At 54.9% G+C, this 23938-nt stretch overlaps 1 protein-coding gene across 3 annotated transcripts in view; it reads left to right on the forward strand.

The window, feature by feature from the left end:
• Positions 1 to 1799: 1799 nt before the first annotated feature.
• The window catches only part of RGS3 (regulator of G protein signaling 3), a 78833-nt gene continuing 56694 nt past the window's right edge, over positions 1800 to 23938 (forward strand). The window contains exons 1-9 of one of the 3 annotated variants that reach the window (XM_030507182.1): positions 1800 to 2127; positions 6404 to 6550; positions 12824 to 12874; positions 15141 to 15199; positions 15878 to 15972; positions 16832 to 16900; positions 17650 to 17710; positions 19395 to 19485; positions 20126 to 20193. In XM_030507182.1, the coding sequence (XP_030363042.1) occupies positions 2085 to 2127; positions 6404 to 6550; positions 12824 to 12874; positions 15141 to 15199; positions 15878 to 15972; positions 16832 to 16900; positions 17650 to 17710; positions 19395 to 19485; positions 20126 to 20193 (684 nt within the window). In that variant the 5' untranslated portion in view covers positions 1800 to 2084. Of the gene's footprint in view, positions 2128 to 6403; positions 6551 to 12823; positions 12875 to 14209; positions 14271 to 15140; positions 15200 to 15877; positions 15973 to 16831; positions 16901 to 17649; positions 17711 to 19394; positions 19486 to 20125; positions 20194 to 21805; positions 21918 to 23938 lie in introns of those variants that run through there. The other 2 variants (XM_030507183.1, XM_030507184.1) reach the window with 2 other exon arrangements.

Raw genomic sequence — 23938 nt, forward strand, 5'->3', positions numbered from 1 at the left:
GTGTTGCTGTGCTTCAAAGGGATCCCTTTGGAATTAAGCAGCCCCAGGGCAGGCAAGGGAAGCAGCCAGGCAGTTACTGCAGCCTCGGAGTGCTCAACACAGGTGAAAATCTTCAACAACTGAAAATGAAAGAGCTCCTTGCTCTCCCATCTGTTCCTCTGCTGTGACTGCCTCGTGGAGGGAAGCTGACTGATGGAGTAGCTCTAATACAAACCACAGCCTACTTGTGGCTGCCTTAGTGGGCAGTTTTGGCCACAGTTTAGCCTTAGCAGTAGGAAAGGGTGAGAGACAAGACAAACTGTTTTGAGTTCAGCCAGCTTGGCCCTGCTGAAAGATGGGCATGGGAGCAAGTAGTTGTGCACACAGAGTGCTCTGTGCTCTGCATTCCTGGTTTGTAACAGCTCCTGCCCACGTGGAATTCCTTACAGATCCTTTTGCCTGACCTAGATGTACTTGCCATGCTTTAAGCCTGAGTTCTAACAGCAACCCCTCCCCAGTGCAGAGGCCAGAATCGCTGTGGTTAGTCCCTTTGCATGTTTCAACTGTTCATTTTGGGGGGGAAGGGGCAGAGAGAGAAAGACGTAGAAAAGGGATCAGCCAAAGAAGTTTGTAACCCAAAGCTATGGGTGAAAGATGCCAAACACATCAAGTCCTATAAAGATGCAAAGAGAAGGTTCTTGTAAAACTCCAGACATCACAGAGACTCTGGTATCTCAGCAGGGTGCTGAGATGTGGACGGGCTGGAGAGGGTCCAGAGAAGGGCCACAAAGATCATCCCAGGACTGGGCAGCATGTGAGGAAAGGCTGAGAGAGCTGGGACTCTTCAGCCTGGAAAAGAGAAGGCTCCGGGGAGACCTTATCCCCATGTTCCAGTATTTAAAGGGTGGCTACAGAGAAGATGGAGGCTCCCTTTTTACAAGGAGTCCCATGGAAAAGACGAGGGGTGATGGGCACAAGTGATTCCTGTGGAGATTCTGGTTGGACACAGGAGGAAAATTTTTCCCAGTGACAACAATCAGCCATTGGAATAATCTCCCCAGGGAAGTGGTGGATGCCACAACACTGGACACTGGGTCCAGGGTGCTGGGACATCTAGACTAGGTAATGCTTTGCCTAGAAAGGTTGGATCAGATGATGCTTGAGGGCTCTCCCTACCCATGTTTCAATGATTTAGTGACATGGTTTAGTGGTTGACTTGACAGTGCTGGGGTGAAGATTGGATTTGGTGATCTGAAAGGTCTTTTCCAACCTGTTTGATCCTGTGATTCCTCATTGGCATTTGTTGGAACGACTCAGCTGTGCTGGCTGCAGCAGTGGTGCTGGGGACAGGAGCAGCCCAGCCCTGTGCTCAGTGTTGCTCTAGACCCTGGGGCACACGAGGCTGCAGCAGTCCCACCACTGGGACAGTGCTGAGGTCTGCCCTGTGTGGCAGACTGTGCTAATCCCAGGAATCTGCCCTCAGGATTCCCCAGAAATAGCCCAAACCCTTTCTGTGCCAATTCTCTTACTACCTGGAAAGCCAAGTAATTTTCCCCAGGCTGATTTAGTCTCTTTAGTTTCAAAGCCAGCTTCAACCTTGTGGGTTTTCTTTGTGTGTACGTTACCCTTTTGCCTGGACTAACTGCCTAGGCACGTGTCTGGGTTTGAATATCCAGCCAAAGGCAGATCCTAGTGCTGGGAAACTGAAATCTGTGACTGAGAACGTGTTAAATTTTAAAAGAAAGCCATTAACTCCCGGGCCAAGCAGCTGAATGTGCAGTTTGCTGCAGACTCTAATGGAAATGCAGGTTAAGGTCAGACCCTGGGGGTTTGGATGTGGGGAGGGAAGGCAGAAAGAGTCTATCCATCCCTGTTGGGAGCCAGGAAAGGGGCTGTTGCAGGCGCCACCGCCACCATCTCTTCCCAGCATACCATTTAACTGGTAACTTCCTAGGACTGGAGCTCTGATCCCTTGGGACATTTATATAGTGGGGTTTTTACCTGTGGTGCCAAGGTCAGAGGCTTGTGGCAGCCAAACCACAGCCTGAGCACAGGACGCTGGTGCCTGGAGGTGGCTGGAGAGAACGACCATCCCGCGCGGAGCCATGGAGCAGCTGGGAGAGCCAGGGATCACACCGGAGTGCTCAGGTGATTCTCTGCTTAGTTTGCAGTGCTGCTGTCTCCTGGTGAAGGGTGGGTGGATCATGGCTGTGCAGGTGCCTGGTTATCACCACTGAATCCTGGTGCTTGGAGATGAGGGACTGTAGCTCCCACATGCTCTGTGGGGTGTTGGAGGTGCCCTGCTCTTTGCAGGATCACATTTGAACTCAGGGCTCTCTGCTAGTGGCTTGTGCTGCAGGATGGAGCAGACTGGAATCTGCTGGGTTTGAGAGTTAGGAGTGATTTTTGCAGTGAGCAGCAAACCCTCTGGGAGGGGGATTTGGGGACTCCCATGGCCTTGGAATCCTGCAGTCCCACAGAGACTTTTATTTTCCTTTATTAATGTTATTTTATTACTATTTGTAAACCCCCCTATCTCGTGGGATTCCTTTTCCCAAACCTGTGAGACTGCTTGATTTAGACAGAGACACTCTCCTGTTTGTCTTTCCTTTTGCCTCTTAGAAGCATTTTGCCATGGAGAGGGGAGGCTTTGTGTGAGCCTGGGCAGCTCCTAGGAGACAGGGCCATGTCAAACACCTCTCACCACTTGCTGCCTGTGCTGGGGAGGAACAACACAAGCCATAGTCTTGACGCTGTCGTGGGGACTGTGGTGAAGGAGACAAGGACATGACAGGGCTGGGCTGGTGCACACTCTGCTTGCACTAGCAGGGGTTCAGGATACCTGGGACTGCAGAGAAGATGGTTTGCTTGTTCCCTCACAGGACTGCTTGGTGCTGTGTGTGCTGTGGGTTGAGATGTGCTGGTCACTGATGGCTGGGGATGCTGTGCACTGAAACATGCAATCCTGGGCTATTTTTTTGGGGGGGTAAGTAAATTTGCTGGGATAAAGCTTTAATTTGGATGGGTGGCACATGGAGATCACTGGGAATGTCAGCAAGTGGGTTCAGCTCAACAAAGGAGGGGAAGAGCTTTTGATAAGCCTGAAGGGAGGAACATTTTGAAGCACCTTGGAAATGACCCTGTACCTCTGAGCAGTGCTCATCCCACTTGTGTGCTGGTTCCTGATTGTCCAGGACAGCTTTTACACCATTTAACTGTGTCTGTGGTGCTCAGGCATCAACAGGGCTTCTGGGGGATGTGGTGAGAGATAGATGGATGTTGGGGACAGTGGCTGAGTCCTTCTTCAACCCTCTTGTCAGGAGGTGACAGCAGCACTGACAGTGACCCCAGCCAGTCCAGAGCCTCTCTCATGGGGACCTCCATCTGTGATCTTGCTGTTAGATGCAGCTGCAAGAGAGGGGGTTTGAGCCTCTGTGAGGTTCCTCTGCACACCCAGGGCTGGGGTGCTGACTGGTCCCCAGCCTGGGGACAGGAGGAAGGGCAAGCTCTTGCAATACTCTGTAATGTAAATACATGTGACTTGGTTCCTCTCCCAGGGTTGTTGCCAGTGCTGCCTGTGAGGAGAGGGGAGGAAGGTCAGGATGGGTGGAAGGGGTTCATTCTCTCCCTGGCTCTGTGTCCAGGGCTCTCTTACATGTCAGAAGATGTGGTAAAGGGTGTGACACCTCTGGTTTCAGCTCGTTATGGTTTGGATGAGCTCTGATGTTGGTGAGCTGTGCTGGAGGTGAAGACTCCACTGCTGGGGAGAGCCAGGCCTGCTCCACTGATTGTACCTGGGTCTACAGGGAGAGCACAGAGCAGCCACGGGGATGTGTTTCTGAATGCCAAGGTGCAAATATCTCCTTGGGCAGCTGGGACAGGGAACTGCAGGATGTGATGGTACATGGAGATTTAGATTAGGCAGAAGCTCTTCCCTGTGAGGGTGCTGAGGCGCTGGCACAGGGTGCCCAGAGAAGCTGTGGCTGCTCCATCCCTAGCAGTGTTCAAGGCCAGGTTGGACACAGGGGCTTGGAGCAACCTGCTCTAGTGGAAGGTGTCCCTGCCCGTGGCAGGAGTTGGAACTGGAGGAGCTTTGAAGTCTATTCCAACACAAACCACTCTGGGATTCTGCTTGCCTCCCACACCTCTGACATTGCCAGCCTTGCTGGGAAATGGGCATCCATCTCCCCCTGTACTCAAATCCAGAGGCATTATGAGAAAAGACAGATGTGTTGGAGCTGCTGAGAAACCCCAAATTATAGGGCTGCTGGTGCTCAGGCTCTGCCCGTCCTGCACTGCTTGTGTATCCCCTGCATCATGATTAGGGCAGCAAAGCCACTGCTGTGCTGAATGAGCAGCAATTAAAGACTAAATCACTTCTTTGCTATGGTTCCCTGTTTACCCCACCCTGAGCTCTGGGTGCCTGTGGTGGGGGCAGCTGGAGCCTGTTGTGCTCCCAGGCATTGCTGCTGAGAGGCTGGGCAGCAGGAGAGCAGCACAATGGTGCTACAGTTTCACCATGGTTGTGCCTGGTGCCATGGTTGTACCTGTGTGCAGGAGGCTCCAGTGGTGCAGTGTCCATGGGGATGGATGTGGGTGCTTCCCTGAGCAGGAAGGTGCCTCTGGCAGCCCAAGTGGTCTGTGTTCTGGGTCTTTTTTGCTCCAGTGATCTCTGAGCTGCACATCATCCACCTCACATCATGCTGTGCTGTGTGAAGCAGGGACCAGGAGGCACCTGACTCCTTTCCACCATGGGGCAGGAGCTTTGTATGGGAGCTGCCAGCAGAGAGTCCTGCAAGGCCTTCACAGGCTCTGGATGCCTTAGGAGGCACGTTACCAGTGAGTGGCATTAGCTGCCTGCTTGGCTGGGTGCCTTCTCAGGATCCTTGCGGGTTGTCAAGGCTAGGGCTGAGCACTGGGGGGGGCAGGCAGCCCAAACAGAGCCATGCTCTTTGTCTGGAGGCCTTTGGAGACTTCCAGATCATTATTTTTCTCTTCTCTGACACCCTGTGATTTATGGCAGTGGTACAATAGGTGTCCGTTGGCAGTGATTGTGCTGTCCAGAAAGCATCTCTCCCTCCCTCCTTCCTTCCATCCATCCCTCCCTTGCTCTGTCCCTTCTGTTGCTGGTCCTGCAGTTTCAGGCAGTTTTGCTGGTGTAAATTCAGCTGAATGAAACCTGTGCCCCTGCCAGAGAATGAGCCAAACTCTGGGGGAGAAGGCAGCTTTTCTAGGGAGCAAACAGCCTTTCCAAGCTGCTGCCTCTGCGCCAGGCCCCTTGGGCTGGGGGTTGTGATGGTGGAGCTGGGGGGATGTTTTGGGGTACCTGGAGGCACTGAGCTTGGTGCTGTGTGTCCTGGCACAGCCTGCCATGGGCTCGGTGGCACATCCTGGCTTCAGACGGCTCCATCTTGCACCAGAATCACAAGTTGGGCTCTTCTGCTTTTATGGATAGGGGTGTGTGTGTCATGGGTCCACTATGGGATGAGGGACACTGCTCTGCCCTAGTGGGGGGATTAACCTGAGACCCCACAGCTTGGGCTGGAGTGTTTGCACTGGGTCTGCATAAGGGCAACATAAGAAGTTGTGTTGCACTAATCCTGCACTGTTCACCTCTGTGGGAGAAGCCTGGGTGGGTGTTTCTGATCCTGAAGGGCTACTGGGCTGTGCTGGTTCCCCTGCTCTGTGGCTGGGAAGATCTCTCCATCAAGGCTCCCATTTGTGTGTCTGTGCACTTCTCCCTGTCAGATTGGATCCTGTGGCAGGTTCCTGGGTGGTGGTTTGATGGCTGTGGGTGAGGAGGGCAGAGGGGTGCCACTGTACCATCTGCAGGGTGCTGGCCACAGGGAAACCATGCAGTTCCTCCTGGTGCAGAGCCTCCCTGCTGCTCTGAGCCCCAGCACACCAGCAGGTTGTGGGCTGGAACTGGAGCCTTGCAAGGCTGTCCTGAGCACCCAGCAGCAGCAGGGCAGCATCTCCAGTGTCCTGGAGAGCTACTTATGGACTAGTGAAGCCCTGATGGGGCTGGTTGTCTGTTTTAAATGCAATGAGGGTGCTGAGCAGAGCCTCTGGGGTGCACTTTGTGCATGGCACATGAAGGGCCGTGGCTGCAGCTGAGCATGGGTCTGTGTTCTGCTGTCTGTGACACTGGAGCTAGGGAATCTCCACCCCTCCTCTCCTCTCTGCATGCAGGCAGGGCTGGGCAGTGCGGTGATGGTGGGGGGCAGATGTGCCCCATTTGTGCAGAGCTGGCCAGGGAAGCTCAGTGCAGGGGACCTGGCAGCAGGGTGTGCAGGGGAAGGCTGGGGCAAGGCACAGACATACCCTTGCGGCAGGTAAAAACGAAGGGTGCTGCAGAGCCTGTGATGTCCCCTGTGCACAGCTCCTCGTCCTGCTGTGTCTCATCTCCTCTTTTCTCTGGCAGGGACAGGGCAGAGTCCTCAGTTGCTGGAGCTGGAGCATCTGCCCCTGGCGAAGGGGCGATGTGGGGCTGCACGATCCCCCCCACAGCAGCAGAGGGGAGCCTCGGGGAGCAGGAGGAAGATCAGCCATGCACGGGTGAAGGGGAAAGGTGAGTGATGGGGTGTGAGGGGAGTGGTGGGCCAGTGGAGGCCCAGCCAGGAGTGTGTGGAGCCATGGGGGGGATGGCATCGGTGTGCATCCAGCACCCTGGATCTACAAGAGATCGTGTCCTTTTCCATCCCAGAGAGGTCAATATATTTAGTATTACTTCAGCTGGATGCAGGCTGGGAAATGGAGCTGGCCACACAGCACTGACAGCAGCATCCACACTGGCAGCAGGTCTGCTCAGAACCTGTGCTGGGCTGCACCCTTGTCCCTCTGACCTTCACTTGTCAGGGCTGAGCTCTCCCATTGCTCACCTCTGCCCAGGCCCAGGGCAGTGGGAGCTGTGAATTGGCCACTCGCACTCTGAAAGCCTCTTGTGGGGCTGGTCCAGGCTCAGCACAGCCCCCGATGCTGCTGGGACCCTGCGGCCTCGCAGCAGTGCCACGAGGAGCCAGAGTCATTGAGTGTGGTGTTTCCTGCAGCACGGGATGGTGTGGGAGCACGTCCACCCGGCTGGGGACTGCTGGAGATCAGCCTGGGGGTCCTGGCACTGTGGGGAGCAGGACTGCTTGGGTTCATGGGTGGGAAGCAGAGAGTGGGACAGTCCAGCCTTTGGGGAGGTTTGTTGGGGTCTTTTCAGAGGAACATCTCTATCATTCCCCTGCATTCTCCAGAGCTGTTGTTAGCTCTGAGTGCCTCCCAGTGAGCTGTGGTGCAGCATCTGGAGCTGGTGGGTGCATCGCCAGCTCCTAGGTGATGGAGGGGGCAGCTCTGGGCCCCTGCAAAATGACCCCATGAGCCTGGGGGGCTGAGTGTCTTTGTCTTGTCAGATGGAGCCAGGAGAGGGCTGGTCTCTGCTCCCAAGGAACAAGGGACAGGACAAGAGGAAACGGCCTCAAGCTGCACCAGGGGAGGTTTAGATGGAGATGAGGAACAATTCCTTCCCCAAAGGGTGCTCAGGCATTGGAACGGGCTGCCCAGGGCAGTGCTGGAGTCACCGTCCCTGCAAGTGTTCACACACTGTGTAGGCAAGGCCCTCAGTGCCATGGGTTAGTGGTGGCCTTGGCAGTGCTGGGGAATGGTTGGACTTGATGATCTTAAAGGTCTTTTCCAACCCAGTTGATTCTGTGAATCTGTGAGAGCCGAGCAGGCACCCCATGCCCTGCCATCTCTTTCTTGGGTCACCCCACAGACTAATTCTCTGCACCCTTTCCTTGCCCGCAGTAATTTCCCCAGAGCTGTGGGTTCTGCTGTGGGACATGTGGTAGCAACCCCCCTGGCACTAACAGCCAGGGGGTTACTTCCAGCCTGGCATGCTGCAGAGGAGGGCAAACGTGTCAAGGTTTCCCCTTTCCCGGTGCATGAGCAGCGTGGCCGTGGGGCGGTGCTGCCGTGGGGTGCTCGGGGAGCGCAGGGCCCTGCCCGCATCCCCACCCGTGCCTGTGGTTGGGGCTCGGGTCTGTTTGCTCAGGCAGGTGCGGTCCCCGTTCAAACCCGCGGGGCCAATGGGAGCGGCGCTGTCCCAACGGGCGGCGGTTGGACGCGTCCCATGGGATCCCGCTGCCGGTCCCTGCCTGCGGAGCGGCCGCCCGGCTGTCCCGGCTGGGCAGGGGCGGCTCCGGGTACTGCCGGCTTAGAGGGGTCCTGCCATGGAGCCCGGGAGCATCCGCAGGGTCTCGCTGTGCACCCGCCGCGCTGCCCCCCTCGGAGCTTCTTTCTACCTCAGCACGTTCGGTAAGCGGCGAGCCTGCAGCGCCGGCAGCAGGCGCTGCCCGGGGACGTGGGGCACAGGGAGCTACAGCACGTCATGGCCAAAGCTCTGTGGCGGGAATGGGCTGCAGAGCTGCTCCCTGAAGGCATTAACGCTGAGCTGCTTGCTTCTGCCTCGCTGAGCTGGAATGTGGCTCATAGAGCTGGCAAAGTGGGGAGCGCCCTGAAACCAAGCGGCAGGTGCTGAGGTGTGCGGCAGCAGCCGGATGCGAAACACCCAGGTCATTCTGCCCCTTGGATGGGCACGAGCTGGGATTGCTCCTAGGGGTGGCTGGAGTGTGGCCCCCACTAGGGCAGAGCCCCATCTTCCTTCTGTGCTCCGTGTGGAGGGTCTTTCTGTGGCTGCCTCAGTTTTGCTGCATGGGTTCGAGGAAGCCCGTAGGCAGTGGTGGCTGTGTGGGCTGGAGCTGGCCCAGCAGCAGTGCCATGGCTGTTGCCTGTGGTGTGTGATGGCTCATCAGATGGGTGCCCTTCGCAGTGCCACTGTTTAAGCAGCAGTTTTCTTTCAAAGCTTCTGCTTGTTTTAGTGAGCAGTGTTAGATTGTGCAGTGTGCTGTCAGAGAGGGAACCAGGGGGGGTTACCTGAGCAGAGCGGGGTGTCCCTTCCCAGGGCAGCCAGGGATACTGCTCCTTCCTCCTTCTGGCTTGGGAGCATCCATCTGCTGAGGATAGCCTAGCCTGGGAGCTGAAGCCCTCCCATCTTTGTCCGCAGGACTTATCCATGCCAAATAATGTGAGTTTTGTGGTGCCTCTTGGCTCTAAAGTCCAGGCCAAGCATCATCTCTGCAGCCACAGTTCCCTTCATGGGCTGACCATCCCAGCAAGATGTGGTTGTGTTGCGCTTGGAGCAGGAGAGCAGTAGCAGGACAGGGCCAGCTCTGCCCTGTCCATGTGGGTGACCAAAGAGAGGGCCTTCAAAAGGGCCAGGGCCAGGGCCTGAGGTTGTAGATGGTATCTGGGGGTGCTCTGTCTTGTGCCCATGGGGACCTCCCGCCCCAGCAGTTCTCTGACACTGCTTTCTTCTGGTAAGAATCCCCTGATGTGTGCACTGATGCCTCTTGGCTGTCCCAGCCAGGGCAAAACCTGCTTTTTTCCTATAATAAACCAAAAAAGGATTTAAAGAGCAGAGCCCCAGATTTTCTATTTGTCAGAGATCATCAGTAAGGAACAGATTTTCCTGCCTGCCAGGTCTGTTCCCAAAGGAGAACATTCACATGTCCCCTCCCTGAGCCTGGCAAACTTCTCTCATGGGTGGGAATCTGTTTGATTACCATCTTGTGCTTGTTCATAGCTGGTTTTCCCCTGTTCTCCTTGTGCCAGCTTTGTTCATCAGCTTGAATTGCCTCTCCCAGCCCTGTGGGGTCCAGATAGATGGCGGCCTGGGCACCCTCTCTGCTGCAGCCCTGCTCTCTGTGATGGGGTGCGCACCCAGGTGCTGCCTGCAGATCCTGTTGTGAGGCGAGCTGTCTGCTCTTCTGTTTCCCTCTGGCCTTTCTCTGCACCTACTTTCATTTGCATGAAGCTTTACTGAACACTGGTGGCCTGGCCAAGCTGTGCCAGGGCCTCTCTGCTGAAGCTGTTTCCCTTAGGTCAGGTTAGAGATGCATCCAAAGAGATAAACCCGGGGAATAGATAGTGGTTCTCTGACCCTCTGGTCTTGGAGTGAGGTAGGAATGCAGCCCAAGAGCTTGCCTTGTGTTTCTACCCAGCCAGATCTGGAGGAAGGTCACTGCCCCGTGCATCTGAGAACATGCAACTGGTCTGTCCAAGGGCAGACACTTGTGTAGCAGATCCCTTCTGCCAGCTGAGGCTGGGTCAGCTCTTTCTGACAGCATCTTCCCTCTCTGATCCCAGCCCCATCCAAGCACTGGAATTTTTACGAAGCCAATGGGTGCTTCCCTGGCATGAGCAGGCTGGGAACCCTTTCGGGCAGAAGGGCTGGCTGGGGTGTTCTGGGGTGTGTGATTTGACCCTTCATGTACTTTGGAAACACTTGGGAGCAAATGCATTGAGAAGGGTCATCTGTTCCTCATGGGAAGGAGAGGACCTTTCCCACTCATACTCCCAGACCTTTTCTACTAGGGGCCAATTTGTGGTACTTCTGAAGAAGGCAAAATGCCCATTTTCTCCCAGCTCTTTGGTGCTGCTGAAGCCTACGGCACAGAGGCCGCAGGCACTCTCATAGAATCCCAGAATGGTTTGAGTTGGAAGGGACCTTGAAGCTGATCCAGTTCCAACCCCCTGCCACGGGCAGGGACACCTTCCACTAGAGCAGGTTGCTCCAAGCCCCTGTGTCCAACCTGGCCTTGAACACTGCCAGGGATGGGGCAGCCACAGCTTCTCTGGGCACCCTGTGCCAGCACCTCAGCACCCTCACAGGGAAGAGCTTCTGCCTAAGAGCTCATCTCAATCTCCCCTCTGGCAGGTTAAAGCCATTCCCCTTGGCCTGTCCCTGCACCAGAAGCAGCAGTCCTGCACACGATGCACGAGGCTGTGGTCCTGTGTGACCTGACCTGATTTACAGAAGCCTGAGCCCCATGAGCTGCCCCAGGAGCTGAGCAGCCCCAGCCGTGCCCAGGCCAGTGCTGGGTTTAGAGCCTCCTCCCCTAAAGAACCAGCACAAAAGCTTCCTTTCTCCTCCCTGGGGCCCATTCATCACCGGGCTGACTCCTCGTCATGCTTGGTTAGTTGGGGGCATTTTGCTCTCGGGTTGTAACGGTTGTTACATGCTAATAGAGGAGCAGTGAGAGTGTTCCCACAGAGCCAGAGATCTGGAGATAGCAGGGGGGTTACAGCCTTGGTCCAGAAGGCTGGGATGGCAGCGTGAAACAGGGGTCAGTGTTCTCACTGTTGTACAGCAGTGTTAGCTGCAATAGAGCTCTCCTGACCTACCCTGCCTGGGGCTTGTCCTCACTTTCTCACCTTGCTCTCACTCATATGTAACTGCACACGAAGCCATGCATTTCCACATGTGCACACACACATGGGCACACGTGTGAGCTGAGAGAGATTTGAAAATGTTTTGGTTTTTTTTTTGAGTGACAAAGGAGTTTTCTGGTTGTTTCAGGTTGAACAATCCCGTGAGTTATCCCCCCTCAGCAGGCCAGGCCCTTCCGTGTGTGTTTTGCAAATGGAAATGTTGGGGTTTAATTTGCAAGCTGTTTAGGTGTCTCTAAATGATGTTTCCGTGTTTGTTTGTTGTGTTGTGTAAGCTGGAAGTCAAATGAGAAGGGGATATTTTGCTTTGGACTAAATGAAACGTTGTGCTAACTGTACTTTCAATCTTTTAATTCTCCGGGAGCGTTGGGAATGATTTAGTTTTGGGTTGGTTCAGAGCAATTATGCAGATTTCGTGGTGGCCTGGGCAGTGCTGGGGTAAAGGTTGGACTTGATGATCTTAAAGGCCTTTTCCAACCTGCTTGATTCTATGATTTCAGACCCTTGAGATCTGCCCATCCTATCCAGGCTGCAGGCGGCAGCTCCCAGGGAATCTCTTGGGAATTCAGAGCCCTCTGAGCTGCAGTGTTTCACCCAGACCCTGGCAAACACCTTGGGCCGAGTCTTTGTGCCAGTCTGAGCATTGTGGAAGGACTTCAGGGCTGATGCAGGGTTCCTGGTGCACGCGAAGGCCGGTGTGTGGCTGTTGGGAAGCTGGAGGAGCAGAGCTGCTGCCCTGGGCCCGTGCCCGTGCTCAGCGGGGGTTACACGTGGGGCTCTCCCAGAGCTGGCACAGGGCTATGACTGCTCTGGTTTTCAATGCTGGGAATCAGTTGCTGGCAGACAGGTCCAGGCAGTGCTGGAAAAGCACAAACTGCAGCTCCAGATGAAAGGTGGGAGCTCAGGGACCTGGCGTGGGCATTTCAACAGGCAGTGGGAGCTGCAGGTGGGATTTGGAGCTGTGCGAAGGCTGGATTTTGTTCTTGGCTCTGCTGTGAGCAGTGTGTTCTGCAGTTGTGGATGCTGCATGGGCTGCGGTGTCACTGCGTCCTCTCTGCTCGATAGTGCCACTGAAAATGAACTGTTGCTGGATGTGACAGTCGGGGAAGGAATTGTTAAGGCTTTTCCACTTCCCAAAGCCATCCTGGGCAGATGAGGGATGCAGTGGGGCAAGCAGAGAGCAGGTCCTGCAGCACTGGATAGGCAAAACCAGGTTAGTGCCGTGGCGCAGGCTGCCCCTGCAGACCCTGTGCTGGCGTGTACCTGCCACCAAAGGCACCAGTTGTCCTTCTCCTTTGTCCAGGCTGTCTGCAGCTTGGCCCACTGTCACCTTCTGCAGGGGTGGCAGCCCCTTGCCCACCAGCAGCTCAGGGGAGAGGCAAAGGGGAAGTTTAATCTGGGCTGGGGCAGGATTTGAGCATCTCCATCCCTCTTCAACCAGGGCTAATTCACCCCATGGCGACTGTTTCATCTTGGTGCTTCCACTTCCCTGCTGCCATGGGCTCATGTCTCCTGCCATCAGTTTACTGTGTGCTGAGAAAACAGTATCCTCTCCTCTCCTTTCCTCTAGGCCAGCTGAAGCTGTCCATCGAGGTGCAGAGCCGCATCCTGGTGCTGCACAGTGAGTATCTCCATGGGGCTCATGGCAAGGTGGCCCCAGAGCCAGGGTGGGCTACTGATGAGGACAGCACTGCCATGCCCTGTCTTCAAGCAATTTGGAGCTTCATGGCAGGTTCCATGTGGGGAACAAAACAGTAGGGAACAACTGTGGTAGAGTGGCATGACTAGGAGCTCTTTGATTTAGAGGCCAACCTGAAATTTCTGGAGACCATTTCTGGGTGGCCACGGTGTGTTTTGCATCTGCTTGTCTAATTTCTTTTTTTTTTTAACTCCATGTGAAGAGAAAAAAGGCAAATATGGTTTGGAAAAGAAAATCTGAAATGTCTCCACTGAAATGTCTTTTACATTGGCTAAACCCATTTGCCAGGGTTTCCAAATCGTTCCATTACCTCCAAATGGTGCTTTTTTAACACCACCAATATTTCTCAACACAAGTATTTCCCCTGGTCCAGGTTGGGGTTGCTGTCCCTCAAGCTGTGGCATGTCCCACTGGGTACAAGAGATGCTTCTCTATCCTTGGGGGCTCAGGCCTGGCCACTACTGCTGGGTGCTGGGGCAGGAGAGTGATGCAGCACTTGGGACACCAGCTCCATCACAGCCATGAGACAGGTCCCAGGGAACTGCATCACTGCAGCTTTCATGGTGATCATTAGAAAGGCCAACAAGAGTGTCAGGACTAGCTCTGTTCTTCAAGAAAAACCTATCTGGAGACACTTGGGGAGTCCCTTAGGGTTGCTCCCACAGTGAAGGATGTGCATGTCCTGGTCTCCTGGCACAGAGATCTTTCTACCAGGGGCTCATCAGGGCTTTGTGGTAAGTAAATGGTTAAAGAATCAAGGACAAAGCCTTGAAAAGGGTGTAAAAAAACCTCTTCAAAAAGAGTTTAAGAAGGTCAGAGTGAAAATTCCCTCCCTGTGCACAGAGGAAGTTTGTGCTGTCCTGGGCTTGGGCTCTGCAGGGTGAAAGGGGACAGCAGGGCCCTGGGGCTCCCAGTGCCCTTAGGGGTGGCCGTGCTCTGGGGGGGAAGCACCCCCATGCCAGAGACCTCCACAGCAGGGCAGGAGGGGATGGAAAAGGCTTTCTCTTGAGCAACATCCCACCTTACAGAACAGCCTCACCCTGCCTGGGTGTGATGAAATGGGGGCACAGGATGGCCTGAGCCTGGTGGGGCTGTAGGACTGGGTAAGCCACATGCAGCCCTCTTCTTCACTCTGCAGCCACAGGAGCTTGCTGCCCTGTTCTGGCTGTGCAGGCAGGCTTTGGGAGGAACCAACAGCAGGATAATGTGTTATGTGGTTTGTTTTGGGTTTTTCTCCATGCTGTGTGTGGTTCTGAGGGTCTGGCACAGGCTTTACCCCAAATTCCTCCGTCTGGAGCAGCACCAGCATGAACTGAATGTGAGTCACTGTCTTATTCTGATGTTGTCTCAAAAAGAGGGTCTGGGAAGAGGGAAATGGTCCTGCAAAGAGGCCAAGGAGGCTCAAGGTGTGGGACCTGACACCCTGCTGCACATGCTGACTGCTCAGGGTACTCAGTGTTGCAGGAGGAGGCTGGTGATGTGGCGTGATCTGTCTTACTTTTTCATTCTCCACCCCAACATCTTAAAAAACCCAAAGGAGGAAGCTCTTGGTGCAGCCTGTCTGGAGTAACCTTACAAACTGCTTCATGAAGCACCAGGGGGTCTTGCAGAACCCCTTTGGCCTTATGCACTGGGGTTTCTGTTGGGCTGACCATGTTTATGAAGAGCATGTATCTGTCTCTGAGAGAGGCAAAGTCACTGCTGCCCTGCTGGGCATTTTAAGAGGGAGTTTAGTGTCATTCCACAGCCCATCCTGGGCAATCCAGGCTGCTGCACATCTATTGCCTCCAGCCACGTGGCTGTAAGTGCAGGGTTCCTGACCTGGCGGGGCTGCCATCGGGATGTGCCTGTTGGTGTTAACTTGCTGATACATTTGGCTCTGGGGCAGGAAGCCCAGAGCTGTGTGAGGTCAGGCAAGTAAGATGCAATTTGCCTTCCAGACACTGAGCTGCATCTGCCACCAACCTCACCACAGGCACTTGTCTTTATAGCAGGGGTATGGTAAAGAAAACAAATACAATAAACCCAAACCCTGCATGTGTCTGTGGGTGCCCAGTGAGAGCAGGCTGCTGGGGAGGTGTGTTCAGGGTCCTGTTGGGGTAGGAGCTGGGTTCAGTCCCGCATGGAGGGAGCACCTCATGGTGCCTTCCTGCTGCTTTGGGGCATGACCGTTCTGTTTCCTTTCCAGTCATGGAAGCAAAAGGTTTGATGGGAAAGGAGCACCGGCCATGCGACTCCTACGTGAAGGTGGGTTCTCCTCAGGCTTTGCTCTGGGAGCTTCATACTTTCTTGGGATTTTGTGGTTGGCTTCTCCAAGCATGCTCTGGCCCGCCTGTCCCTTCGCTTTCCCACTCTGCCCTGCTCTGGCCAAGCACCCACAGCATGCAGGGAGGTAGCTGGTCTCTTACCCAGTGCTGGAGGGCTCATGGGTTTTGTTGGCACAGTGTCTGGATGGAGCCAGAAAAGCAGAGGACAGGACCCTGCTAAGGGCTGTGTCAGCCATTCATTGTAGGAGCATCCCACTGATGATGAGGACTGGTGGGGATAGGTGTGTGGCCAGCACAGGGTGGCTCTGGGCTCTTCTGGAGCTCCCCTTGTCAGGCTGCTCCCCCCGTGGTGTGCACAGTGCAGGAAGCATCTCCCCTACGAGGGGGCTGCAAGTCAGAGACCAGCCAGCACCATTCATGTACATCAGTCCTTGATTCTTCTGCTCTTTTCCTGCCCTCCCCCGGCCCGAGGAGTTCTGTGGTGCAATTACTGGACACCATAGAGTGATCTAATCCACTGTCAGTACAGGCTCAGCTGGAGCTTTGAGGCTCAGCCGCCCATGGCAGTGGCTGTGCTGTCTCCTGCCACCACAGTGGCAGCTCTGTGCCAGGGCTGGCTTTGGGAGCACTGACACGCTGCTTGTTTCCCTCCCTAAAGATGTCCATCGTGCCAGATGCTGACTGGAAGTGCAGGCAGAAGACAAAGACTGTGCCAGACAGCAAGAACCCTGTCTTCCATGAGCACTTTCTCTTGTGAGTATGAGAGGGCAGAGGCAGCTCTGGCCCATCCATCACCGTGTTCACGTGGGGGACCCACGTGGCTGCTGTCCTGGGGCACCCTCTCGAAGCCAAACCCCGTGTTTGTTGTGCATTCTGATCCATAACAAACATGCATCACGCATGAGCAGGTCTGCTGCTGAGATGAGGAGTGACAGACATTATTCTGCTGGGTTTTTATAGCTGAAATGCCTTGAACTTTTGGGCAGAGCTTGGTGGAGGCTCACAGAGCTGTCAGCACACAGCATGGCAGCAGTGCTCCCGCACGGTTTGACTTCCTTAGTGGGCAGGAGTTGGGCAAACAGACTCCATTTCCTACCCCTTGCACCTGCAGCAGTGTGGGCATCAGGATGAATGAGGAAGGTAAAAGGATTTCCTATAGCTACAGCACGTCTCTGCATGGGAATGGAACTGTGTGGCTCAGTGCTTTGGTAGAGCTTGGCATTGCTCACTAACCAGTCTGTGTCAGACCTCTGTCCCTGTGCACCATTTAATTTGGTACAGGGTTGTTTCAGAGCATGAACTGTGGCTTGTTCCTTGCATTTACCCTTTGATGTTGGATGTGTGTCTCTCTGCAAGGTTATTTTCCCCCTTAAACCACCTGAGCAGTGTCCTCAGTGCCTGCCTAGGAGAGGTCACATCCCCTTGCAGTTGGCTGTCAGGAACAAGGGAATTAGTGGATCAGTGGCTTGTTTGAGGAGGTTGCCATTTGGGGTGATGCTTCAGTGCTCTGGGCAGAGCATGGAGGAAAACACCTGGCTCTGAGGAGGGTGAGGGGTCTCTGGCTGCGAGGGGAAGATGGGTGCTCATGGGCTCTTCCCTTTGCTTGTTACAGCCCAGTGCAAGAGGAGGATGAGCAGAAACGTCTCCTTGTCACAGTCTGGAACAGAGACAGAAACTCCAGGTAAGGGGCTGCCAGCCTGCCAGGCAACCTCTTTCAAATGGGGCTGGCACGGCAGTGAACCTGCCACTGCTCTGCCCACCCCATGCAAGCTCCATGAGGTCTGGCCCTGATGTCAGGGCTGCCCTGCACGGAGGCTGTGGGTTGGTGGGGCAGAGGCATGAGCAGTGGGGCTGGGACCCGCTGGGGCACACTCCAGCAGCCGGTACTGGTGAGCCCCGCGCCACCTGCAGGCTGGTGGAGAGGAAGCCCTGCCCTTGCTGTGCTCTGTTGGCTTTGCTGCTGCTTGGCAGCCATCAGCTGCGCCAGTGTTTAGAACTCCTGCAGCCACTCGTGCCTGGGCTGCTGGCTAAAGCCGAGTGGGGCTGGAGCCTGGCTGTGTGCTGGGGACCTTCCCTACCCCTGAGGGCAATGCGGTGAGGAGGAGAGCCCAGCAGCAAAGGGTCTGGCACCTTGCAGGCTATGCTGCCTGCTCAGGCAAGTGGCATCTGCCTCCTTGGCCAAACTCCTGCCAGCATTGGGTAGGCTGGAGGGGACCAGGATGTTGAGCCCAGCTCCTGCTGCAGCTCAGCCATGTGGTTACACCGTGCTTGCTCACAACATGGACAGGGAGGCACATCCCGGGCACTGCCTGGCTCCTGGTGTGGGCAGTTTGGGATGTCTGTGGGCTCCCTGCAAAGGGATGCACGTGGGGAGCTGGTGCCTGGGGAGTTCTCACAAGTGTGTGCTCATGGTCTGTGCCTCTCCTGCAGACAGAGCGAACTCATCGGCTGCATGAGCTTTGGTGTGAAGTCCCTCCTGACCATGGACAAGGTACCCCCATGCCGGAGCGCAGTGTGTGGGTCTGGGGTCTGACTGTTGGGTCAGTGGGTGGATGTGGTGCATCCCTGGGGCAGGAGCAGGCTGCTCCCACCTTGGACAAAGCGTGCCCACGGAGTTCCGGGGTCCCATTCCCAGGTCGTGCCGCTGAGACTGATGTTGGTATGATTGCAGGAGGCAGGGGCAGGGAGGCTGTGAGAGGAGGGGTCCTAGGACAGGGGACTGTCACTTCCATCTGTAGGGGCACGCAGAGTAGCAGCAATTTGGGATGCAAAGAGGTGGCCCCAGTGAGTGCTGCCTGCTGGGGGGACAGGAGATGGGGTCAGCCTCTCTCAGTCTGGCATGTGTCACATCTGACATGTCCTGAGCAGTGGCCAAGTGGGCACGATGGTGGGGACATGCTCCTCTGAGAAGGAACCTGCCTTATTCCCTGCACTCAGCAGCCAGGGCTTCACTGGTGGAGGTGATGGTGGTGGACAGAGGGCAGATGCAGAGGTCTCGGGCTGTTCCTGGAGGCAGTGGTGCTGTCAGGCTGTCTCAATCGATGTCCCCACTGCTGCGGGTTTGGTCACAGTGCTGCTGCCCCAGCCTGGCTGCTGCTTGGTAATACAGCTTTCACATCAGCTGGGTTTGCTTGCGTGGAGTACCCTGCAGGGCTGCTGCTGGGAATGACTCTGCTGATCCACTCAAACATGGAAATGTTTCATCCTGGCTGCCACTGGGCAGAGATTTCTGCCCTGGTCATGTCCTCTCTACATCAGAGTGTCTCGGCATGCTGGAAGTGTTTCGTGCAAGTGTTAATACATCACCTGGGGTGTGGAAATTCACTCCCTAGCAAGAGGTTAAAAAGAAGCAATTTGTGGCAATGACCTGAGAAGGGAGTAAGAGGCAGCTGTAACATGGCCTCCTCTGAGTGTTGGACTAGTGAGATGCAGCTTTCCTATAACAGTGAAGATACTAAGGCTCTGAACTGCGGCTCTCCCATGGAGGGGCCTCCCCAGAGATGTCCTTTCCTCCTCAGATTTTGGCAGTGAGTTTCATGAAGTGTCACTGTGTGCAGAGGACAGAGTGTTCATGTGCATAGCACCCATGCACAGCACCCTGCTCTCACAGGGATGCGAGAAGGATGCTGGGGCATGTGGTCCTTCTGGGACCTTAGCAGGGACTGAGATGAGCTGGCCCTGACTCCTGGGTGCTGCATGATGCTGCTGGATACCTCCCCTTTTCTCAGTTTCATAGAATCATCATAGAATCCCAGCCTGGTTTGTGTTGGAAGGGAGCTTAAAGATCATCCAGTCCCAGCCTCTTGCCACGGGCAGGGACACCTGCCACTAGAGCAGGTTGCTCCAAGCCCCTGTGTCCAACCTGGCCTTGAACACTGCCAGGGATGGGGCAGCCACAGCTTCTCTGGGCACCCTGTGCCAGCACCTCAGCACCCTCACAGGGAAGAGCTTCTGCCTCAGAGCTCATCTCAATCTCCCCTCTGGCAGGTTAAAGCCATTCCCCTTGTCCTGTCCCTACAGGCCCTTGTCCAAAGCCCCTCTCCAGGTTTCTTGTAGCCCCTTTAGGTATTGGAAGACTGTTATAAGGTCTCCCTGGAGCCTTCTCTTCTCCAGGCTGAGAAAAGAATGGAGGTGAGTATCTGCCCTTTCATCAACAGCTTCTTTCCTCTCCCCAGGAGATCAGTGGCTGGTACTATCTCCTTGGGGAGGACCTGGGCAGGACCAAGCACCTGAAGGTGGCCATGCGGCGGCTGAAGCAGAGCAAAGGTGTGTTCCCCAACTTGCGTGTCCCATGGAGTGCTGGCATGGTTTGAAAGAGGACTCAATCCTCATGGCATGGAGCAGCCCCCAGCCCGAGAGCACCTTCTCCCCCATGGGCAGCCCTGTGAGGCTCAGTGGGCTCTGGGACCCCAAAAGACTGGCATGGTGGATCCTGGCTGCTTCAGCAGGCTCTGCACAGGCACTGAGCTTTCCCCTTCAGCCCTCACTCCTGCTTATTGGGGCTGTCTGGGGCTCTGTGGAGACCCCAGCACTGCAGCCACTTCTCTCCCTCTTGTTGGCCTTCCATTGTGCTGATTCCTGCCTCTCAGACTTGGGGCTGAATCCCATTGCCAGACTCTGTCTGGCTTCTGGGGTCTGTGCAGCGTGATGGGGAGCTTGTTCTCCTGCCTTGGCCTTGCTGTGCTGCCAGGGTGTGCGGAGGAGGCACAGACCAGAGACGGCAGTGCCTGTCCCCATGTGCAGCCACACCACAGCTGCTGCCATGCAGGGCTGCCCCAGCCTGGAGGAGACGTGCCCATGACATGTAAAGATCTTCTATAGAGTGTGTAGATGAAGTGTGGAAGGAAAGGGATTGTCAGGAGATGTGTGTTGTCAGACTGAAAGGCCTTTCCCTGTTTTTTTTAAGAGCCCATGCTGGGAAGTCAGAGCGCAGCACAGGAAAGCCGGGATGATGTGACCATGGAGCAGCTGAAGGTAGGTATGACAGGGCTGAGACCCACCAGGGATGTGAAGACATGGGGTAGGGAGCTGGCTGGCAGCAGAGCAGGCAGGGATGGGTGGCAAAAGAGCCAAGGGACAGAGCATTTGTGAGGGTGATGCTGAGGTGGGAGCTGTGGGAGTCTCCCTGTTGACACCATGGCTTTTATAGGGAATTAGTTATCCCAACTGAGGTGGAGGTAGGTGATGTGGGTAGTAACTCTACGCTCACTCCCCATTCCCATACAGAGACCTGCTGTTTTTCCAGTCTATTACCACAGAGACAAAGCAGCGGCCATTGACTGGGAGCGATGGGAACTGGGAGCAATGGGGACAGGGCTGGCCGCCTGCCTGTCACACGGCATCGGTCCCTGGCCGGCTCCGTGTCTCCATGGACGGGTGTATCTGCTCCTCTTCTCCTTTCAGGGCCATTTGCTCTGGGAAGGGAAAGGCCCACACTGGAGCCTTGGTGATTTATAGGAAGGCAAGGATGGGAAATGGGAACACAAACACATGGCTTGCATCGGAAACCGGGCTCGGCCGGCCCCGTGATTTATCTGTGCCGAATTCCGCTTTGCTGCTTCCCTCAGCTGCATTTTCAGTTACTTGCTTTAAAGCGTAGGATTGAGCAAGACAAACAAAGCCAGCGCCCCTCTCCTCCCTTCCTCCCCGGCAGCGCCACGGCTTGGGAGATGGTGGCTGGGAAGGAAGAACGATCCCATCCAGCTCCAGCCTGGCGGTGCGGCCGCTGGGACAATGCGCCCGGAGCTGCCCCGGGCAGCATCCCCTGGGAGCGCTGGGGCTCCTTGTGCTCCCTCCCAGCCCCCTGGCCCTGCCACCCCAGGGAGCCCAGGGTCTGTGTCCCTTGAGCCTTTCCTCTTGTTTCCATCCCCATGTCTGAGTGGGGAAGGTGCTTTCTTCTCCATTGCAAACCCACCTCCATGGGGTTGTGCTGCAATGCTGGCAGTCAGGGCTGCGCAGTGCACACTCACTAAATCCTGCTTTGTGCCCTGCTGCTGCCTGAGGGAAGAGTTTCTCTTTAACTCCAAAATTACACCATGGGTGCAAGTGAACTGACCTCTCTGCTTCCCCTTCCATGACTCTGTGAGCACAAAGCATCAGGATGTGCTTATCCTCTGGGTCTGTGCTTTCAAAAACAAACTCTGCTTTTGCTTTTTCCCCTTTAAACCCTCTCTTACCCTGATGCCTGTAACAAGCACAACTCCTCTCTTTAGTGCAGCAAAGCTCACAGAGCCTGTGAAACGCCGCTCAAACATCCTCCAAGTGTTTGTGAGAACGTTGCAATAACAAAGTGCTCCGTGCGGCTGAAGAATGCTGCGGGAACAAAAGCCCCATCAACAGAGCAGGGACTAGGGAATACTCAATAGTTGACAGGAATCTTAATATAAAACTCTCTCTCTTCCTTGTCAGTTAGGGTTTTCAGGAAGCCCTCTGGCTTATCGTCAAGCGGCATACAGCACAGACAGGGGCTGGGGAGGTGAAAGGTGGCTTCCTGCCATTCTTCTCTGGAGCTGGGTTCCCATGGGCGGTCATGCCAGTTTGACTGTGGTTTGTTCCACACTCGTGCGATACGAGGAGCTCGGGATCACGCCTGCTCCAGGGGACTGGATTTTCATGGGCTAACGGCGAGTTGAGGGTTTCCAGCCATGAACCGCTTCAATGGACTCTGCAAGGTGTGCTCGGAGCGGAGATACAGGCAGGTCTGTGTCTCCCATGGGAAGGAATCCACGTGCCAGCATGAGTGTGTGTGCAAGTCTTGGCTAAGTTTAGGAGTGTCTGTGAGCTTTCTTGCCATTCCTGGGCTGTGTGTGCTGGTTCCAGGGTGTTGGTTTGCTGTTGTTGTAGTTCGTAAGTTATAATATTGGGAACACATGGGAAACATCCTCAGGTAGGTGTCTCTGCTGATCTCTTGCTGCAGTATGTAAATGGGGACAGACGAGGAGCATTTACTGTGTAACGTGAGGGTAATGGGGTTGGAGCTAGATAATCTTAAGGTCCTTTCCCACCTTAAGTGTTCTATGATTCTGTGATGGTGGAAGCGTTGAGCTGCGAGGTGTTGTCTCAATTCACCACTCATTAGAGGTGAGGCAGGCACGGCTGCAGCCAAGTCTCTGCCAGGCTGCTGCTATACCTCTTAAAACTTGTTTTAAGTGTGTGAATGTATTTGTGTGTGAATAGTATTGGGAATCAAGGGCTGTGAATGTATTTGGGAATCAAGGGTTGCTCGAAGCTGGTTGCAGCCGATGGGGACTTGCTTTATGAGAAGCAGATTGCTGTGAACGCTGCTGGAAGCTGTCTTGGACCTGCTCAGTGGGCAATGCCTGGTGCTGGTTTCGCTTGTGTAGGTCCTAGTCTCCTGCACTTTCGAACACAATTTTCCCTCTGTGGTCTGTACAGGGGCTCCTGATTCACAGTCAGCTTTTCTCTGCATTCCTGTGCTGATCTTCCATGTTGGGAAAGGTGCTGTGGGGCACAGTGTATTCTGGGCATTGCACAAAGAACCAGCTGAACTGAAAATGCCCACTTCTTGTTGGGGCTGTAGTGACCATCTCATGCAGGAAGGCTGCTCTGCTTTGTATTAATGCCAATGGACCGTGATTTGTGTCTTAAACCTCCTCAATTCTCTCTTTTGGTAATTTCTTCTGCATTTTTGACAAAGTTATGGCTAGAGAGAGCTCCTGTGGTGCTGGAGTCTCTCACCACCTTCCCACCCACCTTCCAGCTTATGTCAGATGCTCATATTAGTTCTGTGCACAGTGGCAAAACGGCCATTCAGCTCCTTGTAATGGCTGTGGTGGTGGGAGCTGAGGAAAGGGAACCAGCAGCAGTGAGGAGCTGCTATTTAGCAGCACAGGGAAGCATCCACTGGTGGTGGACAAGAGGCAGCAGCTCAGGGAGAAGGAGCAGGAGCCCTCTCATCATGGGGAGAGCTTTGGGCTGGGAAGTGACCATGGAGTCTCCATGGTGGGAATGATGCTGGGCTGGCTCCTGAGGTGATAACACAGAACTCACATCTCACATCCCTGTGCTTTGTGTTTGAGATGTGAGGTTAGTTTGAAGCTGCAGAGCCACAAGCAGCCTCCTCCCCTGTTTGAGAATCCAGCAAACTCCAGAGAAGAACACTCAGTGTAGTGGGACTGGACCTGTTTTATATCCTGCCAGGGAAAGAGTTTTCTCTTTTGAAGTCTGGCTTTATGCAGAGCAATCAAACAGGGATGAGGTGCAGCGAAATGGAAGCTTGTTGCATTTACCCTCCCATGGTAAAGGAGTGAGGAGCCAGTTCCTTCCTTGGCAGCTTCTGCTGAATTCTTCATCTTTTCTCTGGCTGTTTGTTCTCAAAATAGTAGAGGTCAGATGTTGGATTTTTCTTTTCTTTTCCCTGTCAGTAAAACAAGGATCTTGACAAATGTCTTGGGGGATAATCAGGTATTTACAGGAGCCGTCCTGCTGAGCTGCTGCTGGGAGCCAGCATCACAAAATAAATATCATTGTGGTAATAAGCTCAATGGCTCTTGAATCAGGAGGAGAAATGAACCGAAATCAACAGCATCCATCCTCTCCAGGCTCAGTGAGAGAAAACATGCACAGCTGATGGGGTGCTGTGCACAGAGCCCGCTCCAGCATGGGTGCCTGTGCCCATCCGCGGGGCAGAGGAGTGCTGCTATTTCTGGAAATGAAATGTTTAAGTGACTTGTGTAGAGAAGCCGTGTTGGAAACCAGC

Source organism: Strigops habroptila, chromosome 15 (genome assembly GCF_004027225.2).
Source record: "Strigops habroptila isolate Jane chromosome 15, bStrHab1.2.pri, whole genome shotgun sequence".
Lineage (NCBI taxonomy): Eukaryota > Metazoa > Chordata > Aves > Psittaciformes > Psittacidae > Strigops > Strigops habroptila.